At 45.5% G+C, this 23,171-nt stretch overlaps 1 protein-coding gene and 2 long non-coding RNA genes across 3 annotated transcripts in view; 1 reads left to right on the plus strand and 2 right to left on the minus strand.

The window, feature by feature from the left end:
• Positions 1-20,585, plus strand: part of LOC309523955 (tigger transposable element-derived protein 1-like) — a 140,597-nt gene extending 120,012 nt beyond the window's left edge. Inside the window, exon 2 of the mRNA XM_082208258.1 lies at positions 18,564-20,585. Coding sequence (XP_082064384.1) covers positions 18,805-20,508 — 1,704 coding nt within the window. The 5' untranslated portion in view covers positions 18,564-18,804 and the 3' untranslated portion in view covers positions 20,509-20,585. The remainder of the gene's footprint in view (positions 1-18,563) is intronic.
• On the minus strand, positions 458-5,897 carry LOC309523990. The gene is made up of 2 exons (XR_014215717.1): positions 5,371-5,897; positions 458-5,082 (listed from the first exon to the last, which is right to left on the minus strand). It is a non-coding gene; the product is annotated as an uncharacterized lncRNA (long non-coding RNA).
• LOC309524005 overlaps positions 18,185-23,171 on the minus strand; it is a 114,511-nt gene continuing 109,524 nt past the window's right edge. The window contains exon 2 of the long non-coding RNA XR_014215740.1: positions 18,185-18,539. This is a non-coding gene — a long non-coding RNA (uncharacterized lncRNA). The remainder of the gene's footprint in view (positions 18,540-23,171) is intronic.

Here is a 23,171-nt window from a genome sequence, read left to right on the forward strand (position 1 = left end):
GCTTCTTCTTCTTCTTTCTTTAAGCAGAAGTTGATCAAGTGGAATGAAAACTGAAAACCTCACTGTATCCTGTAGATATATTCTAGATTAAACACCTTACTTTGTTATTCTTTTTAAAAGTACCTGGCCGAGGTGTTCTCGACCAGTCTTCCCCAATCTGGTGTCCTTCAGGCATTCTGGATTCCAACCAGCGTCAGCCCATGCATGAGGCGAGGTGAAGCCATTTGCCTCATGCAGCAGATCTGACCCCCTCTCTGCTTCCCTGTTGCCCCATTCCAAGCCCCACTCATGCCGCCAACAATGTACTCACTGCACCCTTGCCACAAAGTTGGGCCAGCAGTGCAGCTACAGGTGAGGGCACAGGTGCAGTGATGGGACTGGCAGCAACATGGGAGCAATGGCGAGGTCAGGCAGAGGGAGGGGACCCAGATCTATGGGGTTGGGGCAGGGGGATTAAGTCTGCAGCAGCAAAATGTCTCTGACAGCAACTTGCATCAGCCCCAGCCAGACCAGCTGTTTGAGATCTTGGTCCCCCTTACAGTGTAGGGCATTTCTACCAAGGTTGGTAGGTTGTTAACAGCCTGATCTTATGCATGCCTGCTCAGAAGTACCTATTGAGTCTAATGAGGCTTACCTTCCCACCCACCACTCACCCCAGATAACTGTGTGTAGAATGGGAGCAGGCTAAAACTGCATTTTACAGATCAGTCCCACCAGGGAAAAGGTGAGACCGTGAGATCCTCAGCAGAGCTACCACCATTTCTTAAATGCAGCCAGTTCAGGTGGAGGCAGAAAAGGGAAACATTTGTTTTTCTTTCTTTGGTTTGTTCCCGTTGCCTCCAGTGGGGCAGCCATGGATTGTGGATATTTGTGCCATCTCCCAAAGATGAGAGATGGCATATTCAGTATTCATATTGATGCTTTAATTTTCTTTCATTCTACAGAATTCAATTTGTCATAATATAAAATACGACATATTGCAAAATAAAAGGAAGGAATAAAAATGCAATTTAAAATCATACAGCATCTAGTACACCACATTATGATGTCTACAATGGGAAGAAAAATCATTAGGTGTTCTGTCAATACTGACAGCAATTTTCAAATGCTTGGGAACCACTACTCTAATGAATGTTACCTTTTTCTTGATTGGCAGGAATAAGAAATGCAATAATAGGTTTGCAGTGTTACTTGTAAAAAACATTATTAATTCTATGGGGGGGGGGGACAGAGAGAACATTGTTTACATTTTAAAGCACACACACTCCAAATAGCAAACTACAGAAAAAGGGGAAACAGGTTGAAATAATATCATCATTACAAAACACAGAGAATATTTAAGAACTATTAATTAAAAATGCAAAGGACACAACTTTTATAGAGCAATTTTGAAAGCAACCTCAGAACACTCAGCACAATGTACCTTTCTTGTTTTGAATTTATTTAATTCATCTACTTTAGCCATTTATACTCCCACTCTTCAGGATACAAATTAAGTTAGCTCACAACAAAACAAAATTGGTTTTAAAAACTAATTCTGCATGTCCATGGCATGGTTTGAATTGTGGAAAAGCTGGCTGTGGGAGGCACTGATTAGTACCCTTGTCATCACCAACACACCTCACAAACCCCAGGAACGACTTTGCAACTATTATTAAAATGCTTGTACATTTTTTTTATAAGGTGATGAATTGATAAACAAAGAGGCAAACTCAAAGATGGACCAGTGTATAACTAGCTGACTTGTTTGTATGCTCTGTCTTTAAAAAAGGTAAAGTTACCCTGACCGTTAGGTCCAGTTGCAAACAACTCTGGGCTTGCGGCGCTCATCTCGCTCTATAGGCCGAGGGAGCCGGTGTTTGTCCACAGACAGCTTCCAGGTCATGTGGCCAGAATGACTAAGCCGCTTCTGGCGAACCAGAGCAGTGCACGGAAATGCCGTTTACCTTCCCACCGGAGCAGTACCTATTTATCTACTTGCACTTTGACGTGCTTTCGAACTGCTAGGTGGGCAGGAGCAGGGACCAAGCAACAGGAGCTCACCCCGTCACGGGGATTCGAACTGCCGACCTTCTGATCAGCAAGCCCTAGGCTCTGTGGTTTAGACTACAGTGCCACCCACGTCTCATGTTCTGCCTTAACCCTAAGCAATAATGCCTAGTTCACATGATATTGAGATGAGTGATGAGATATGTTGTTTTGTTAGTTTTAAAAAACAATAGCATATAAAATCACTACCACTAGATGCCACTATTGATCCAAATGCAAGGCCAAAATGTATAATGCATGATTGGATCTCCTGGTGTTTTTATTTTTTTTATTTTTACTTAACAGCAGTCCTGGCAGGCTCCAAATTTAGATGGAGTAACTGCAGGGAGAAGGGATGCTCAGGCCATTTTCCTGACCTATATTGCCCTAACTTTTTTTTTTAAGCATTTAGCCCTGCAGCGGAGGTGGTTGGGGAAACAGGTACCTGTGTTTCCTCCTTGTCCCCAGGGCTGACAGCAGCTTTGATGGATGAGGAGTTAGCCTGGGAAAATGGCACAGGGATTAAGCACTGCTCTCCATCCCAGTGCTGCTGTTTCAGTTGATCTTGGAAGCTCCAACAATTGCTTTGGAGGAAGGGGGGGGCAGGAATCCAGGCACTCCAGTCATGGACCTCCTCAGGAAATACTTACCTTAGCCTGCAGCCACTCACTTGGCAGATGGATTGTCAGTTCCTAAGGCTCTTTCTTTTTTACTTGGGGGGCCCCTCTAGATGTTTTGAACCAAAGCTCCCCCTAGCCCCAGCCAATTCTGACCATAGGCCATCTTGACTATTGGATGTGCTGGTTGGAGCTGATATCCAACAACTGTGTGAAGAACTGTCCAGCAGAGCACAGGTGAAAAAGCTTTGTGTTTCTATTGCCACAGGGACCACGGAAGTGAATCTGAAGGGATCTATGATGTAGTTTCAGTCTTGAGATAGACAGCAAAATGCAGAGTCCCAGCTCCTAAGAGTTAGGACACTCACTCTTTGTTCTGTTTCTCATAAGCAGCTAATGAAGTAGTAAGCAACCCTGCAGTTGAATTGGAACTGGAAGGATCAGATTTATTAATTCCGGTGGAATGGAGACTGATTTCACTAGAAAACTAGATTATGGTTTTGATAGATCTTGGAAGTGTGCAAGAACGGGCAACCAAAATGAACAAGGCATTGAAACATCTTGCCTATGAGGAGAATGTTGGGTTTGTTTGTTTTTAGTTTTAAAAAGTGGCAACTAACATGGGGCATGTAGAGGTCTGAAATGCATGTGTTTTTATGTTGTGATTTTATATTGTAAACCACCCTGAGACCTGTGGGTACAGAGCAGTGTACTACTACTACTACTTACTACTACTACTACTAGTAATAATAATAATAATAATAATAATAATAATAATAATAATGTCATCCCCCCAACCCAAACTCCATATGCAAACATGGGGCCATCAGTCAATTGGGACCTGTACAGCTTTGTTCAGTGAACCTGGGAGATCAAGGTTCACTCAGCCATGAAACTCACAGGGTGACCTTGGGCCAGACACCATCTCTTAGCCTAGACTACCTCACAGGGTTGTTTTGATGATGAAATGGGGGCGGGGAGAACTGTGTACACCACCTCGAGCTCCTTTGAAGATTAAGGTGATGTGTAAATATAATAAATAAAATAAACTTTGGGCCTAAATATTTTTAGGATTGACTCTTCCTATAGTCTGCCAGCCAGTGAGATCTACTGGGGAGGCTCAGCTGTGATCCCACCAGTAAGTATAGCCTGAAGGTAGGGAGCAATGACCTGATACAAGGCCTTTTCTGTTGTGGCACCCAGTTTGTGGATCTCCCTGCCTCTAGAAATGCAGTAAGTGCCTTTGTTTTTTAAGTTCCTTTGATATTGAGCTTCCGTTGTCAGCATAAGATAAATAAGCTTTTATTATTTAGTTATTTATTATTTCATTTCTATCCCACCATTTCTCTAAGGATCTCAGTGTGGCACCCATGATTTATCTGTCCTCAACCCCAGTTTTATGTTCACAGAAATCCTGTGAGGTAGGTCAGGCTGAGAGGAAGTGACTGGCCCAAGGTCACCCAGTGAACGGCTGAGTGGGGATTTGAACCCATGACTTAGTTCAAGATTCTAACTACTATACGACACTGACTCCTATCTCTTGGAACCTTTTAATGCCAGGAACTGCAAAATTGGTTTCGTATTTGTTGCTGTATTCTGATTGTGTATTATATTACAGTGGGACCTCTAGTTACGAACTTAATTCATTCCGGAGGTCCGTTCTTAACCTGAAACTGTTCTTACCTAGAGGCGTGCTTTCGCTAATGGGGCCTCTTGTTGCTCCTGCGCCACTGGCACACGATTTCCGTTCTCATCTTGGGGCAAAGTTCTCAACTTGAGGGAACTCTTCCAGGTTAGCGGAGTTTGTAACCTGAAGCGTTTGTAACCTGAGGCGTTTATAACTTGTGGTACCCCTGTATTGGGTTTCATTTTAATACTGCATTAATATCATTGTATTTTATAGTTTTTATCTGCACTGTATAAACTGTTTTGTGTGGGCTTTTTAAAATATATATATATAAACAGCAGGCTTGAAATGCAATGTGATGAAATAGATAGAAGGGTTCAACAGAGAAAGAAGTCACAGCTGCTCCTTCAACCACACACAATTCACTGATGGTGTTTGCTGCCACAAGATATAATAATGGCTGCTCCCAGAGCTGGCCCAAGACATTTTGCCGCCTAAGACAAAGGACAAAATGTTCAAAAGGTAATTGGACTAAGAGCTGACTCAAACCTCAATGCTGGCAATAGGACAGCAGCATTCCTGAAGCACACCTGCGGGGGGCTACCCTGCACATCCACTTCTGGCAGCTGTGCGAGGGCCATTGCCACACCTACCTGATGTCCCCTCTAACCTGGTGGAAGTGAAACCAGGATGTGCAAGGCAGAGAGAGCATCCAGCTCACCTGCTCCTCACCAGAGTTCCAGGGGGCTTGTTGCTTTTCCTTTTCAATTCAACTTACAAATACATGCTGTTTGGGAAATACAGTGGTGCCTCGTAAGACGAAATTAATTCGTTCTGCGGGTTTTTCCGTCTTGCGAATTTTTCATCTTGCGAAGCACGGTCAAGTCGCAACTGCACCTCTTCAAGCGGTTTTAAGAAAAAGGAAACAAACTTGCAAGACGTTTTCGTCTTGCGAAGCAAGCCCATAGGGAAATTCGTCTTGCGAAGCAAGCCCATAGGGAAATTCGTCTTGCGAAGCAAGCCCATAGGGAAATTCGTCTTGCGAGTTTTTCGTCTTCCGAGGCATTCGTCTTGCGAGGTACCACTGTAATGGCTCACCATGTGAGGGGTAAATAGCCTTTTAAGTCTGGCACAAATGCATGCACAGGCCCCAGCAGCCAGTTTTCAGAAATATAAGAAAAGTCAATAGGATGAAAAGGAAGGGGGAGTATGGGCCTCTAAGAAAATAAAGAGAACATTTTTGTTCAAGTCTCGCTGCTCTGTTGTAGCTGTTTTCCAAGCAGACTTTCAGTCTCCTCACATATAAGTTGGCAACATGAACAGCCAGGTGGAAGTTTAGGGGCAAGGACCTGTTTGTTACAGTCATCTTTTAAGCACTTCAGACCAAGGTGGGTTTTGTTTGGAAGATGCATTTTAGGCCACATTTGCACCATATTGTTAAAACAGTGACAGCTTCCTCCAAAGAATTATGGGGGTTGTAGTGTGTCAAAGGTGCTGAGCATTGTTACGAGGCCTCTTTCACCCTCACGGAACTACAATTCCCAGAGTTCCCTGTGAAGAGGAATTGATTGTTAAACCTCTCTGGGAACTGTAGCTCTGGGAAGGAAATAGGGATCTCCTAGTACATGGGTATTAGGGACGCGGGTGGCGCTGTGGGCTAAAGCCTCAACGCCTAGGGCTTGCCGATCGAAAGGTCGGCGGTTCGAATCCCCGCGGCGGGGTGCGCTCCCGTTGTTCGGTCCCAGCGCCTGCCCACCTAGCAGTTCGAAAGCACCCCTGGGTGCAAGTAGATAAATAGGTACCGCTTACCAGCGGGAAGGTAAACGGCGTTCCGTGTGCGGCTCTGGCTCGCCAGAGCAGCGATGTCACGCTGGCCACGTGACCCGGAAGTGTCCCCGGACAGCGCTGGCCCCCGGCCAATAAATGTGAGATGGGCGCACAAACCCCACAGTCTGTCAAGACTGGCCCATTCGGGCAGGGGTACCTTTACCTTTACCTTAGTACATGGGTAGGCAAACTAAGGCCTGGGGCCAGATCTGGCCCAATCACCTTCGAAATCTGGCCCACGGACGGTCCGGGAATCAGTGAGTAGAATGTGTCCTTTTATTTAAAATGCATCTCTGGGTTATTTGTGGGGCCTGCCTGGTGTTTTTACATGAGTAGAATGTGTGCTTTTATTTAAAATGCATCTCTGGGTTATTTGTGGGGCACAGGAATTCGTTCATTTTTTCTCCTTCTAAATATAGTCTGGCCCCCCATAAAGTCTGAGGGACAGTGGCCCAGCCCCCTGCTGAAAAAGTTTGCTGACCCCTGACCTAATATCTCTCAGCACTCTTCACAAACAATACTTCTCAGGCTCTTTTGAGAGAAAGCTATGAATGTTTAAAATGGTATCATAGTGCTTTAATTGTATAGCCTTATTTAGCCTTTTGTAAGGCACCCACATCTCTCAGTGAGAGGGGATTGACACCTTCTTGAAGCTGGGAGATAAGCTATTGCCCATAATACTTTGCTCCTCCTTCCTCGCTAGATGGGTTCTGAAGAGGTGATGTGATTCTGTTGATGACAGAGGACTAGCTTACGGTAACTGGGCAGTCTTGTGAGGCAGGTAGATATGAGTCAAGATGATTCTATGACGCTTCTATGTTCAGAGGCAGTGTACCACAATATTGACTGCTGGGGAGTAGCGTTAGGAGTGGAATTTTGCCCTCAGACTCCTGCTTGTGGGCTCCTTGAATGGCATCTGATCTGCCACCATGTGAAGCACAATGCTTAGCAAGATGAATCTTTACAGTGGTACCTCGGGTTAAGTACTTAATTTGTTCCGGAGGTCTCTTCTTAACCTGAAACTGTTCTTAACCTGAAGCACCACTTTAGCTAATGGGGCCTCCCGCTGCCGCTGTGCCGCCGGAGCACGATCTCTGTTCTCATCCTGAAGCAAAGTTCTTAACCTGAAGCACTATTTCTGGGTTAGCGGAGTTTGTAACCTGATGTAACCTGAGGTACCACTGTATAGCCTGTTTAGGGAAGCTTTTAATGTTTGATCTTTTATTATATTTTTAATATCCTCTTGGAAGCCACCCAGAGTGGCTAGGGAGGCCTGGCCAGATAGGTGGGTAATAAATTATTCATTTTTGATATTTTTATTATTACTATTATTATTAGGTCTGACCCAGAAGGGCTCTTACTAGGATTCAAAACTAGACACTTTCCCAACATGCTAGTTTTGTGGGTACAGGGGGATTAAAATAAAATAAAATAAAACAGTGGTACTATCTAAAAACAGGCTTACAGACTCATCTGTTGTATTTGAGAATTGGGCCTCAGACTATGCTCAGTTTGGGCACCAAATGCCCCTTTGAGAGCATTCTGGATATTTGGAAACACCGAAGTCTAGAAACAGGTCTGCATTATTTATAAATCCAAAATCAAATTATAATGTCAAGGGCTGTGAACTCTATTAACCAGCCATCTATTAAGCAGTGTGCAGGTCTCTTAAGGGAGATGCTGGAAAGCTCTGTGGCCCTGTGCAGTTAAAATTAAGCCGGAGAAACAATTAGAAAGGATATTGTGGAGAGCAAGAGTTGTTTGCCTCAGTAATAGAGTGGATGCTAAATTAGCTGGTGTTTGTGCTGCCTGTGTGTGTGTGTGTGTGTGTGTGTGTGCGCGCGCGCGCACATATACACACACACACACACATTTTATCTCCCATTTTTTCCTCCAAGGAACTTGTGGTACAGTACAGGTTTCTCCCCCTCTATTAATCTGCACAACAACTCTGTGATGTTGTTTAGGCTGAGAGGCAGTGACTGACCCAAGGTCACTCAGTGAGCTTCATGGCCGAGGGGGGATTTGAACCTTGGTCTCCCAGGATCCTAGTCCAAACTCTAACTACTATGCTACACTGTCCCCCTCCGAGGTGGTCTGCAGCCAGCCTGCTTCACAAAGGTAATGGAGACAAGCAGCACATGGGAGAAGGACCAAATGAAGATATTAACTGTGCATCAGAAGGCGAGATGGTTGTATTGAATCCTCCAAATCTATGTGGATATGAGATGGTGGAGATGCCTTCTGACCCATAAGCATCTGCTTCGCACTTCACAGAGGTTGCCTTAAACCAGGAGTGGGGAACTCTTTTCAACACAAGATCCACATTTCCTCCTGGCTAGGTTTCCAGGGGTCACATGCCAGTGTGCCACAGGCAAAAGTGAGGAGAGCCACAAATGTGAGCATTTTTCTGTGTACAGTAGTATGCAAGTTTCTTCACATACCCACCCCATCATACACCCCATCCTACTTATTCCAACCAGGCAACAACATTGGTAAGTCAATAAGAGGTGTTGCCTGGGGAGAAGGGGTGTGGCTGTGGAGCAGTATATCTGGGGAGGGTCTCAAGGGTAAGATAAAGAGGTCTGAGGTGCCACATTGGGCCCCTGAGCCTGAGGTTACACACACACACACACACACACACACACACACACACACACACACATACCTCATCTTAAAACAGTCAAATAAGTACAGTGTTACACTCACAAATGTTTCTATCTGTAACAGACTGAAAAACAGGAGTGTGTTCTGATCTGTGTGGATGTTTCACTCAACATAAACCCTGACTCTTGCTTCGCTTGGAAAAATGACTTTTGCTTCTGTCTTGACTTGTGGGAAAAAATCTATGTCAAAGCTCAAGAGACTCCAAGCAAAAAACAAACAAACCCTGAAATGCTACAATATTTAACAAGCCTGTGTATGTGTGTGTGTGTGGAGGGGTGTTTATAACTCAGCTTGCTATGGAAAATTAGAAACAAACACTTATTTTTGATCTGCAAAGAAACTTCAGCTGCAACCTTAAATGCTCTAACGAGGAGATAAACCCCATTGAGCACAGTAAGGGCTTACTTCTAAGAAAACATGCTTTGGCCTATGCTATGACAATGTTTGCTGACGTTTGTGCATTTGAAGCAAAAGTGTCCCCCCCACCTTCCTCAGCCTATGGACTCTTGAGTATTATTATTATTATTATCATCATCATTATAATTACTATCATTATTATTAAAATGTATATCCTACCCTTCCTCCCAAAGGAGCCCAGAGCAGCAAACACACGAATGATAAAACAATTGCCAATTCTACTGTAAAAGTAAGGGGCTCTGAGGGAGCCCCCCCCAACCTAGTGTCCTTCAAAGGTTCTGGGTTCCATCAGCCCCAGCCAGCCAGGCCAGAGGCCAGGAATTGTGGGAATTTAACTCCCGACTAAGGGCTCCTCCAGAATTGGGTGTGTGTTTTTCTGCCGGTGTAGTCTGCAACATGTCATTGATTCAACAGTGCATTTGCGGTGGATTCAAACTGGGCTGTTCACAAATCATTCTGCTTTACTAGTTGTTCTGCAAAGTTTCCGCAATGTTAATGCATTATTGCCATTGAGAGAGGCAGTCTTGGTACTGTACAAAAGCAAGAGTTCAGACAAACAAACAAGCCAGAACACTTGTGACATAAATTACAAGATTTCAGCAGGAAGCTTTGTGACATGCGCAGATTAGAAATGGAGCAGCATGCCTATCTCAGAACATTTGCAGGCACAAGCAGTATTGAAAGCAGGGTTGCATACTACACCCTGAGAGCATCATAAGCACAAATCATCGTGAATATAGTATGAAAAGGGTGTCTGGAGGGGCTGAACATCTGGAGGGCACCAGGCTGCGGAAAGCCGGTGTGACCATTGTTTACCGAAGTGTACAATGAGATTAAAGGAGGTAGTCATTGGCTCCTAGTCATCTCGCCTGAGTATACTGACTGAGACCCCAAAAGCTGTGTCTTCCATTATGCTTTTGACACCACCACCAACTAATCCCACCCTTTCACTGCACTGAGCTAAGCAACCATCCAGAATGTAATGCCTTTTGGGTTGACCTGGGATGGATTTGAACTGACAACCCAAGGGGAATGTAATTTGTTGATACTTGAATGGGCACCAAAAAGATAACAATTTTTAAAGCAATCAGAAACCACCAGCTGGATGCAGTGCTAACAGCTGCCCATGCTTATTTGTTCCTGTAAGTTTCATGATCAGGGGCTTTTTCTCTTGATCATTTACTATTCTCCCTCTTGGGTCTGAAAAAAGTCAGATCTCTAGCAAAGGATTAAAAAAAGAAAGATGGTTTGCATGGAAAATAAGCATGAACAATTTTCCATGGATTTTCAGCTGATGAATAATTGGCTTTGATTTGGGAAGTTTAATAAGCCGCCTAGAGGCTGAAGCCATACCAGGCTCAATGAAAACTAGCTAGGAAGGTATTGCAAAAAGCGGCAATAAAACCAGAAAACTATCTGCCCCTTCTCCTACCTCTAGAACCAGCCTCGATCATTTTCTTCACCCTGATCTGTTTCTTAGAACTCTAGCTGCCAACTAAGAATGGATGAATTGCAGTTCTCTAAGTTTCTCGTTCTTCTGGTCTTAAATTCAGTTCTCCACATTTCTACAGCAATTGGCAATTATTCTAAACAAGAATCCTCATGAAAATTCATTAGCGTTTTAGTGCCATTTTCTCCCAGTAAATACATTTTTGTATGTAGTTTTCACTAATTACGCACTTTGCAAGTCATTATGCTAACAATGGTTTTTTTGGTAGTTTCACTAACATGCATTTTTCTGTACCCTTTCCCCTAGTATATGTACTTTTTGTACAGATTGTTTGTGTGGGGAGCTCCATTGCAGAATGCAGAGAAGCACACATTTCAAAGGATTGTTGTGCTTTGGAATAGTAAGAGCCTGCTAGAGCAAGCCAATGGCCCATCTGCTCTCACAGTGGCTGACTGGATGCCTGTGGGAATTCTGCAAGCAGGACCTGAGCACAAGAGCACTCATCTTGCTTTTGGTTTCCAGCTATTGGTATTCAGAAGCATTATTGCTTCCAACTCAGGAGACAGAGCACAGCCATCCAGCCATCGTGGCTAGTACCCATTGATAGTCTCCTCCTCCATGAAGTTACCTAGTCCTCTTTTAAAGCTATCCAAGTTGTTGGCCATCTCTGCCATCACTGGGAGTGAGAACTTTCTGTTATTTGTCCTAAATTCTGTAACTTCATTGGATGTCCATGAGTTCTAGTGTTATAAAGGAAGGAGAAAAATCATTGTCCACTTTTTCTATCCCATATATAGTTTTATAAACTAGCACAGGGGTAGGCAACCTAAGGCCTGGGGGCCAGATCCAGCCCAATCGCCTTCTCAATCCAGCCCGCAGATGGTCCGGGAATCAGCGTGTTTTTACATGAGTAGAATGTGTGCTTTTATTTAAAATGCATCTCCAGGTTATTTCTGGGGCATAGGAATTTGTTCATTCCCCCCCAAAAAAATATAGTCCAGCCCACCACATGGCCTGAAGGACGGTGGACCGGCCCACGGTTGAAAAAGGTTGCTGATCCCTGAACTAGCATGTCACCTGTTACTTACCTTTTGAGTATAGAGAAAAGTCCAAACGCTGCAACCTTTCCTCATAAGAGAGTTTATATGCCCTTGATCATTTTGTTTCTGAAAGTGCAGATCTGGCCATTTCTCATTTCTCCAGAATCTCAGGGAAGATTCTGGAGCAGATCATTAAGCAAACAGTCTGTGAGCACCTAGAAAGGAATGCTGTGATCACCAATAGTCAGCATGGATTTCTGAAAAATAAGTCATGTCAGACTAACTTGATCTCATTTATTGACAGAATTACAAGCCTGGTAGATGAAGGGAATGCAGTGGATGTAGCCTACCTTGATTTCAGCAAGGCATTTGACAAGGTGCCCCATGATATTCTTGTAAAGAAGCTGGTAAAATGCGGTCTTGACTATGCTACCACTCAGTGGATTTGTAATTGGCTGACTGACCGAACCCAAAGGGTGCTCATCAATGGTTCCTCTTCATCCTGGAGAAGAGTGACTAGTGGGGTGCCACAGGGTTCTGTCTTGGGCCCGGTCTTATTCAACATCTTTATCAACGACTTGGATGATGGACTCAAGGGCATCCTGATCAAATTTGCAGATGACACAAAACTGGGAGGGGTGGCTAACACCCCAGAGGACAGGATCACACTTCAAAACGACCTTGACAGATTAGAGAACTGGGCCAAAACAAACAAGATGAATTTTAACAGGGAGAAATGTAAAGTATTGCACTTGGGCAAAAAAAATGAGAGGCACAAATACAAGATGGGTGACACCTGGCTTGAGAGCAGTACATGTGAAAAGGATCTAGGAGTCTTGGTTGACCACAAACTTGACATGAGCCAACAGTGTGACGTGGCAGCTAAAAAAGCCAATGCAATTCTGGGCTGCATCAATAGGAGTATAGCATCTAGATCAAGGGAAGTAATAGTGCCACTGTATTCTGCTCTGGTCAGACCTCACCTGGAGTACTGTGTCCAGTTCTGGGCACCACAGTTCAAGAAGGACACTGACAAACTGGAACGTGTCCAGAGGAGGGCAACCAAAATGGTCAAAGGCCTGGAAACGATGCCTTATGAGGAACGGCTAAGGGAGCTGGGCATGTTTAGCCTGGAGAAGAGGAGGTTAAGGGGTGATATGATAGCCATGTTCAAATATATAAAAGGATGTCACATAGAGGAGGGAGAAAGGTTGTTTTCTGCTGCTCCAGAGAAGCGGACACGGAGCAATGGATCCAAACTACAAGAAAGAAGATTCCACCTAAACATTAGGAAGAACTTCCTGACAGTAAGAGCTGTTCGACAGTGGAATTTGCTGCCAAGGAGTGTGGTGGAGTCTCCTTCTTTGGAGGTATTTAAGCAGAGGCTTGACAACCATATGTCAGGAGTGCTCTGATGGTGTTTCCTGCTTGGCAGGGAGTTGGACTCGATGGTCCTTGTAGTCTCTTCCAACTCTATGCTTCTATGATTCTATGATTCATTAAATACAAGCAGAATCAAATTCCTCCTCCATACTTAACTGGCAACAGAGGAAAGTGTTGTGCTCTCTTTTTCACCTTGTCTTTTCAGATTCAAAAATCTCAGCCTTATAGAAGATCCTGTGATTTGATAGCATTTTGGTTCCAAGAGGCTCAAAAAACCTTTGGGAGAACTTTTTCCTTAAATGAATGTTGAGGTTCAGCCATCCCTTGTGATGACTGCATTGAGTCTGATAGTATAACAAGCCTAGAGCCTCAGGAAGGATCTGTGCTGTGGTGTAGCAGGCAGGAGAAAGGATGAAGTTCTTCCCCTTACATCACCGCAGGGATGCTGAGATCATTTTGGGTGCCATTTGCCAATCCTCTGCACATCAAATTTAAAAAAATCATATTCCCCCCCCCAAGGAGGAAACTACCAAAGAAGCTAAGCAGAGGAAGAGGTAGGTTACATCAGTGTGCATGGCTAAAGCTTAAAACTGTAGACCAACCAAAATGTCACAGAATAGTGAGACTGGATGGAAAACAAAGTAGGGGAGATTGTGTGAAAGAAGATGCTCACTTTCATTGAAGCCTGCCACAGCACTACAGTTTTCTGGGGTCCTGTGCTGTGATGAGGAGAGGGAGATGCAGCCTGGTTGGAGTAGATCCCTTTCTTTTACACCTTTTCTGCCACCAAGTGAAATAGTCGTTGTCTTTCACCAATCGGCCTAAAATTACCTGTGTCTCCCCCAAGAACACTTCCAGGTATCTTAGCATGTTGCACTAGACATGGGGCAGCCTATTAAAGGAGACCATTCAAGTTATTTTCCCCAGTAGTGATGTATGGAAGTGAGAGCTGGACCATAAAGAAAGCTGATCGCCGAAGGATCGATGCTTTCGAATTATGGTGCTAGAGGAGTCCCATGGACTGCAATAAGATCAAACCTATCCATTCTTAAGGAAATCAGCCCTGAGTGCTCACTGGAAGGACAGATCGCGAAGCTGAGGCTCCAATACTTTGGCCACCTCATGAGAAGAGAAGACTCCCTGGAAAAGACCCTGATGTTGGGAAAGATGGAGGGCACAAGGAGAAGGGGACGACAGAGGACGAGATGGTTGGACAATGTTCTCGAAGCTACGAACACGAGTTTGACCAAACTGTGGGAGGCAGTGGAAGATAGGAGTGCCTGGCGTGCTCTGGTCCATGGGGTCATGAAGAGTCAGACACGACTAAACAACAACAACAACACAAGACTTCCGGGTTGGTGCCTCCGGTAATGGCAGAATTCCTCTGATCGGGAGGAATTTGCTCCATGGGAATTTGGGTCTGGCCGCCACGGCGAAGGCGGAGACCCGCAAAAATCACAGGTGGGAGAAACCTGTGAGCGTGGGATTCGGCGGGCACCCTTTGCGCCTCCCCTACTCACGGGGAAACCCAGTTTCGGGGGTCCGGAGCGACGTGGGGTGAGCAGCGCGGTGCTTCGAATCATCTGCTTCTTCCACAGAGTGAAGCCACATAGCTGTTGCTGGAGAGCACTGGCTTTTTCCTGTGGACAATTTGACTTCAAAGTAATTACCCGTGAGTAGAGCTGAAGCGGGAGAATTGGATTTTTAAACGTTCGATTTGGTATTGAAACGGGGAGGTTCAATGCAGGAAGTCTGCCTTCCCCCTTTTGTAAATAGGCTGAAGCAATGAGGCTGCAAGCTGAAGTCTTGGAAAGCCTTTTGTAAAAGACTAAATTTCCATCGGTAAAGAACATTAAACCCCCCCTTGGAGGCAGGAGAAGAGGGGGGGAAGTTGTGGACTGAGAATGCCTGTAGGAGAGAGTGAAGAGAGCTAAAATACCGCCGCTCTGACCCTGGAAATGGGCTGCTAGTAGGACTGACGTCTTTTGGAATGTTAATTGACAGCGTTTAGAACGTTCATTGACAGTTAGCTAAATAAGAGAAATACATTGTTTCTACGGTCTCCGGCTGCTTTTAAAAAGGAGTAAAAGTAACTGAAAACTGAAACTAACTTTGGATTGTTTGAACTGTGTTTAAAAGAGGACATTACTGACTAATATAAATAGAAACTGTTTCCCCCTAGTGGAAGCCTTTGAAACTGGTTGCTTTATAAGAGCTGGGCTAGGCGAATTTGCAGCTGCAAGATAAAAAACTGTGAGACTCTGGGACTGACCTTGAATCTTGTAAGAGTTATGGCAAATGGAAAGGAAAAAACAGACCAGTCAACTGCTGAAAAAACATTAAGGTCTGGGAGGAATTGGCAGCAACCCAGGTGAGGCTCAACATTAGACCCCCCTGCTTCTTCTTCTGCTGCCTCTGCACCAGCACACTCAAAACCAAGAGGAATGTCGACAGAAGAGGCCTTAGCGGTTGCATTAGATAAGATAAATCATAGAATCATAGAGTTGGAAGAGACCACAAGGGCCATCGAGTCCAACTCGATGATTCACTGGAACAGCTAAACAAGAAAATAGACGCGATAAATGTGAAAGTGGATGTTGCAACTACTAAAATCGACTTAAATACAGAAAGTATAAATAATACCAATACAGAAACCATCCAGAAATTGATACAGGAATCTACTTTGATACGGCAAACTGCGGAGGAAGCCAGGGAGAAAGCCATTGCTGCTGAATGTAAAGTAACACAACTGGAGAGAGAGAGAGTCCCAGCCCTACAGAGGCAACTTGATGAACATAAGTTGACGCTTGCTATGATTGAACGTAAAGAAAAACAGACGAATCTGAGGATTAGAGTTCACCTTTGGTGGACATGCCCAAGGATTAAGACATTCTGGGAGATGATTTATAACGAAATGAAAAAGGTATTTAAATATACCCTCCTGAAGAAACCAGAGGCCTTTCTCCTGGGCATGTTCGGCCAATTGGTGTTAAAGAAGGATAGAACTTTTTTTTACGTATGCAACAACAGCAGCAAGAATACTCATCGCGAAGTATTGGAAGACACAAGATTTACCCACCCGGGAAGAATGGCAGATGAAGTTGATGGACTATATGGAACTGGCGGAAATGACTGGCAGAAATCCGAGACCAGGGAGAAGAGTCGGTGGAAGAAGACTGGAAAAAGTTTAAAGACTATTTACAGAAATACTGTAAAATTAATGAATGTTAGAAGAATGTTGGAATGAAGTTATATGGCTTTAGTAGAAATGTTATAAGGAATTAAGTATAAATAGATTAATAGAATATTAAAGGAAAAAATAAGGTTAGAATGTGTTAAGATAATTATAGGATAGAAAACAGAGGAAGATGGAAAGGAATTGCTGAAACAATTAACAGAAGTGGAATACAAAAAGGGAGGTGTGAGGAGGTCGTTGAAATAAGTGAATGAAAGATAAGATACTGAAATTGTTTGATGTGTTTTAAATTGTTTTTGTTTTGTTTTGTTAGTTTAATGTGTTAGTGTTATGTAGTGTTTGTGTATTGTATTGTTCTTTTTTGTGTGTGTAGTGTTTAAATTGTTGGAAAAGTAATAAATATTTTAAAAAAATAAACAACAACAACAACATGCAAGTTATATGAAAACAATAACAAAAGTTTAGTAAAGGATTTCGGTGGTTTTAAGGTAATTGTTGGGGAATAGGTTTAACATAGGAATAGCTGTAAATATCCATAGCTTTCCTTCCATTTGGAGCAAAAGAGCATATAAACAAAGAGTTAAAAGCAAATCTACTTTCCCTCCAGCCTAAAACATTCCCTATCAACATATGACAGCCAGGCAGTTCTTAAGATGTTAGAATGGTGCCCTTTAGCAGAGTTTCTTCCTTTGTCTCTTGAGATCATGCCTTGATCTCTTCATCCTTTGTTCTGGTTCTCCAATATACCTTCTGGCTACAAGCCTTCCAGTCCACCAGTTCAAGTACTAAAGTCTTTTGCCAACTATATACAGCCTATTTTTCAATGCTATTTTTCAATGAATCTACTACCTTGCAATTTGATCCCAGGGTGGGTCAGGTTTAACAAGTCCATGCCATAATCCCCAAACAAATTTACATGCAAAATTTGAATGTTTATATAACAGCAGAATCTATAAAAGGATCGTATATTTCATTTACAAAGCCGAAATGTCTGTTTCCCCCTCTTCTCTTGTTTCCTCAAATCCAAGATCCTGACTTAACTGGGTTCTGGTCAAGCTGCTTGATTCTCCCATTCTGCAACCCATTTTGCAGAGTTCTGCAAAAATTCTGTACTACTAAGATACAAATTGTGTATCTTAGTAGTACAGTGAAGCACATTCCTTACATTTGCAGCACAAAAGTGTACTTTTAGAGTATTTTGGAATAAGAACAGCTTCCGTCTGCCTTTCACTTCAGAAAGAAAAAAAGGCGAGTTGAAGACAGAGATGATAGAGGCATATGAAATTAAGCATGATACAGAGAAAGTGGGTAAGAGAAGTTTTTCTTTCACTCATTATATTAGAACCCAGAGTCATCCATTGAAGCTGCAAATGTTCCAAGATTCAGGACAGACAAAAGAAAGTACTTATTCATACAACACAAAGTTACACATTTGAATTTTCTACCACAATATGAAATGATGGCCTTAAAAATGGATTATACAAATTAATGGAGGATATAGGAATTAATTTATTTGCATGTTGACTTATTTATACAGTCTATATCCCATCCTTTGTCAAAACACCTCAAGGTGGATCACAATGTAAATGGCTATTAAAGCCACTTCCGGCCTGCCCAGGAGGTGGGGTTTCGGGCTTCACGCCCACCCCCACGTGAGCGGGGGCTGGTTTCAGCCCCTGCAGGAGCAGGGGAATCCCGGCTGCGTCTGCCCCCCCGCCAGCCAATCGGCTGGCGGGGGGCGTGGCCTGCCCTATTTAGGGCCGGCACAGAGGGGGCCCGCCCTCTTTCGAGAGTGGCATCCCTGGGTGGGAAGGTCATGTTGTTGTTTTTTTGAAAAAAAAATCAGGGTTTGAATTTCTGTGTGCTGGGTGGCTGGGGGAACAGTTGGGGAGGGGTTTGCAAGAATCTGGGAGCTTGTGTGGTTTTTTCTGCATTTTTATGGTTTTCTGTGACCATTGGGCCATGTTGGGTTTTTTTGAAAAAAAAAATTCTGGGTTTGAATTTCTGTGTGCTGGGTGGCTGGGGGAACAGCTGAGGAGGGGTTTGCAAGAATCTGGGAGCTTGTGTGGTTTTTTTCTTCATTTGTATGATTTTCTGTGACCATTGGGACATGTTTTTTTGAAAAAAAAAATCTGGGTTTGAATTTCTGTGTGCTGGGTGGCTGGGGGAACAGTTGGGGAGGGGTTTGCAACAGTTGGGGAGGGGTTTGCAACAGTTGGGGAGGGGTTTGCAACAGTTGGGGAGGGGCTGGGGGAACAGTTGGGGAGGGGTTTGCAATTTCTGTGTGCTGGGTGGGTGGCTGGGGGAACAGTTGAGGTTTTTGAAGACTTTGGTGATTTTTAAAGCTTTCCCAAAACTTCTTTTGCAGCCATTTGAGGATTTTGAAGACTTTGGTGATTTGCAGCCATTTCGAAAGTTAAACTTTTTAAACTTTTTTGGGGGGGGGTTGGATTTTGGGTTGGGTGTTTGGAATTCAAGGACTTGGTTCTGGGTTTGAATTGCTGATCCCCCCCCTTTTTTTCTGAGTTTACGAAGGTAAGAGCTGTGCTGCCATGGGACCCAAGAAGACTGCTGCTGCTGTGGAGGCCGGCGAGAGGAAGAAGGAGAAGGTGACGCTGGAAATGAAGAAGGAGATCATCTGGAAGCACGACGGTGGAATGCGTGTGACGAACCTCGCCAGGGAGTACGGCAGGAACCCATCGACCATCGGGACCATCCTGAAGATGAGGGAGAAGATCCTTGCGACTGATGCAGCCAAGGGAGTCACCAGGATCGTGAAGAACCGCCCAGCTGTTCTGGAGGAGGTGGAGAAGTTGCTGCTCATCTGGTTAGAAGAGAAGCAGCGTGCAGGGGACACAGTGACTGAGGCCGTCATTTGTGAGAAGGCCAAGGCCTTGCACGCAGACCTCATCTGGGAACAGCCAGGAACCTCAGGCGAGCCAGAAGTCTTCAAGGCTAGCAGAGGTTGGTTTGAACGGTTCAAGGCAAGATCTGGAATCCACAGCGTGGTCAGGCATGGAGAGGCTGCCAGTTCTGATGTTCCTGCAGCTGAAGACTTTGCAGCGGAGTTCCTGGAGGTTGTGAAGACGGAGGGCTACGTTCCACAGCAGGTCTTCAACTGCGACGAGACCGGGCTGTTTTGGAAGAGGATGCCCAAAAGGACTTTCATCACACAGGAGGAGGCCAAGTTGCCTGGCCACAAGCCCATGAAGGACGGTCTGACCCTGCTCTTCTGTGCCAACGCAAGCGGCGACCTGAAGATCAAGTGCCTGCTGGTGTACCACTCAGAGAACCCACGGGCCTTCAAGAAACACAAGGTCGACAAGGAGCGGCTGAGTGTCATGTGGCGATCCAACAGCAAGGCTTGGGTCGCACGTGTGCTGTTTGTGGACTGGGTCAATCTTGCTTTTGGCCCTGCTGTCAAACAGTACCTGCTGGACAACGACCTGCCGCTGAAGGCTTTGCTTCTGATGGACAATGCTCCTGCTCATCCTAAAGGCCTTGAGGTGGACTTGTTGGAGGAGTTCAGCTTCATCAACATCATGTTCCTGCCGCCTAACACCATGCCACTGCTCCAGCCGATGGATCAGCAGGTCATCGCCAATTTCAAAAAACTCTACACCAAGGAGCTTTTCAGGCGATGCTTTGAGGTGACTGATTGCACCACCATCACCCTGCGGGAATTCTGGAAGGACCACTTCAACATCGTCACCTGCTTGAAGATGATCACCACGGCCTGGAACGGGATCAGTCAGAGAAATCTGAATTGGGCTTGGCGCAGCCTGTGGCCGGACTATGTGGCACCATGTGACTCTGATGCACCAGAGTCAACAGTGGTGCAGGACATTGTTGCCTTGGGGAGGACCATGGGCCTGGAGGTCACAGAGGAGGACGTCAGCGAGCTGGTGGAGGAGCACGACCACGAGCTGACCACCCAGGAGCTGGCTGAACTGCAGTCAGAGGTTGCGCAGGAGCAGGCCTGGCTGGAAGAGGAGGAAGCAACTGAGGAACGGCTGTCCTCCAAAGAACTGAGGGACATTTGCCAGAAGTGGAAGGAGGTGCAGGCTTTTGCAGAGCGGCACCACCTGAACAAGCACATGGCACATGACCAAGCGAACACTTTTGATACGACAGTCATGTTGCCTTTCAGGGAGCTGCTGAAAAGGCGGATGAAGCAGCAGACCATGGACAGGTTCCTCAGCAAGAAGCAAAGAGTGGAAGAGGAACCTTCTTCGAGTGGTCCCCCAGAGTCTTAGAAAATGTATGTACAGTACACTTTGTTGATTTTTAAATGTTATTCTGTCATGTTTAGAAACTTAATTTATTGTTCCTTCAATTTTTGAAATGCTCTTTAAAGTATGTGTGACTTTAAAGAGCAGTTAATAAACTATTGTTGTACCAAATTTGGCTTTGTTTGGACTTTTTTTGACCATAGGAACGCATTAATTGAATTTCAATGCCTTCCTATGGGAAATTGTGCTTCGCAAGATGAAAAATTTGCTAGACGAAAAAACTCATGGAATGAATTAATTTCGTCTTGCGAGGCACCACTGTACGTTTCAACTGTGAGGCCCTCTACCGGTTTGATGGCGTGCATCTGTCGGATGCTGGAAATGATGTTTGGCTAATGGATATAGCTAAGGGAATAAGGGATTGGTTTCAGACATGAGAGTACTGGCGGCGAGCGATTGCTCTCGTGTGGCGGTAGGCATTGGTAAGAAGGGGTTAAGAGGATGTGGGGGGGGGGAGGAACGCCATCACCTCCCCCAGTGAGCGAAGGGTGGTCCATTAAAGGACTCCGGGGGGGCGTGGCCCTGTCCGAAGCCTATGGAGGTGTGGGCCAAAGGCACGCCCCTGAGTGGTGACCCAGGGGAGCTCCTAGTCGACATGCCTCAGCAGGAGACTCCCCCGATATGGTGTTAACCCTTCCCCGTGTCTCCAGCAAATGGGCTGCAGCCGGATAGTCGATAGGACCAATGCCTAAGCCAATGCCTCCCATTCCTGAATTCAATAAAGTTGTGGCCTAATTCGCCCATTTAACCTTAAACTATGGTGTCTCGTGTCTTTATTTTATCCTGATGGGGGGCGGGAACTCGCCGCGCAATGTCTAGGCTATTGCCTCCAATATTGATAGTATTATGCTCCTCTGTGTTTTGGAGTGTGCCTCCTCCTTAGAATCCAGCAAGAGACTCTGCCGGGGGTGCGGGGGATGCCACTCCTCTGAGCCTAGTAGGTAATTGATTCATGCTGCTTCTCTTCATTGGTAGTGATTGAATGTTCCACTCAAATGCTATATGGAGATGCTGCAGGATTGCTCGTCCTCAGCAGAGGTTGATTGGAAGGAGATAAGTCCAGAGCAATGACTCATAAGAAGGAAACATGTAACCCCCTCTGAGGATAGGTCATTACGCTTCATCCCTACAGCAAAAGCAATTGAATGGCTCTGGTGCATCACAGGCCAAGGCAAGGACAGAGCAATGAACCAGGCAGAGAGGCAGCAAACAAGCTCCTTTGTTGGTGGATGTTTGGGCTCAGATAAGCCTTTCTTAAATGTTCTCACTACACATGCTCAGCTGCCATATTTCCAAGTTAAAGGAGCTGGTCCAGGACACAACCCATGAAACTGTCCTGCTTTTGGCTTGAGCTGAACGGTTTCAGTGCTTTCCACAGGTCTGTCATGCACAGGTCGTTGGCTTGTGCTATTACTTTTGATTCTCTGCCTGGTTTATAAGCTGCAGCAACAGCCCACAGGCACCATCTGTCCACTCAGCAAGTCATCTGTCTACTCAAAGCCTGTAAAGATCTTTCCCACACTCCTCTTCTCCCGCTCTGCACTTTTGATTACTCCAGTGGAAATTGGATGGGCTTTACGAGGGATGAGAGTTGATGCAAATGAAAACCGACTTGAGGCTGGTTGCCATGGCAAGCCTAAAGATTTACTATCTGGAGGGGGAACTTCTGCTCAAAGAGCCAGTGGCAACTGACCTTTTCCTATGGAATTGTCCAGCTGCAGTTTGCCTGTGAGTTTGCAACATAAAGCAAGCGGCAGCAAAGTGCCCACAGCAGACCTTTGTTTGGCTAAGGGGGCCAGACCAAATAGAAGGGTGTTTCCTTCTTTACAGCAGTGTTTCCCAACCGGTGTTCCGCGGCACACTACTGTGCCGTGAGACGTTGGCTGGTGTGCTGTGGGAGGGAGGCGGGCGAGTCGGGCGGTGAGAGGCGGCGGCGGCGAGGATCCGCGTCGAGCCGGGGGCGGCTCCGCGGTGGTGGTGCCGAGCGGTGGGGCAGCGCGTGCAAAAGGGAGGAGCGCGAGACAGCGGAGGAGGAGGAGGCCGGCATGTCCGGGCAGCAGCAGCAACAACAGCAGCAGCAACTCCCGGCGACGGCTCCTCAAGCCCCGCCGCCGCCCCCTCCTCCGCCCGCTATCGCCGCCGCCACCACAACAGCCGCCGCCTCAGTTGCCGCCGTCCCTCAGTCCCTCGCTCTGCTGCCTCCTCCCACCCCCAAAGCTTGGAGGTTCCCCAGCAAGGGGGAGGGAAAAAACTTTCACTTTCGTGCGTCCCTCCCGGCGTGACGCTGCGCGCTGACGTCACGGGGCTGTAATGGTGGTGTGCCGCGAGATTTTTTTCATTAAACAGGTGTGCCGTTGCCCAAAAAAGTTTGGGAAACACTGCTTTACAGTATGACAGCAAAGAAGCCTTTGGCTGGTAAGACTGCGATAGTCATTTTATGATGAGTTATTTGCACCCTGAATCCAACTTTGCAACTGGTCAAACCAGCAAGCTGGATGTTCGGCTGGTGAATGGTTTAGTCCAGGGATGGGGAACCTTTTATGTCTAACCAAGCCAGGTCCTTATTTGTCCCCACCTTCCATGGGCCAACTTTGACAAGTGAGTGAGGCACCCTCTGTCATTTACTT

The sequence above is a fragment of the Podarcis vaucheri genome, assembly GCF_965113315.1.
Source record: "Podarcis vaucheri genome assembly, chromosome: Z".
NCBI classification, from domain to species: domain Eukaryota; kingdom Metazoa; phylum Chordata; class Lepidosauria; order Squamata; family Lacertidae; genus Podarcis; species Podarcis vaucheri.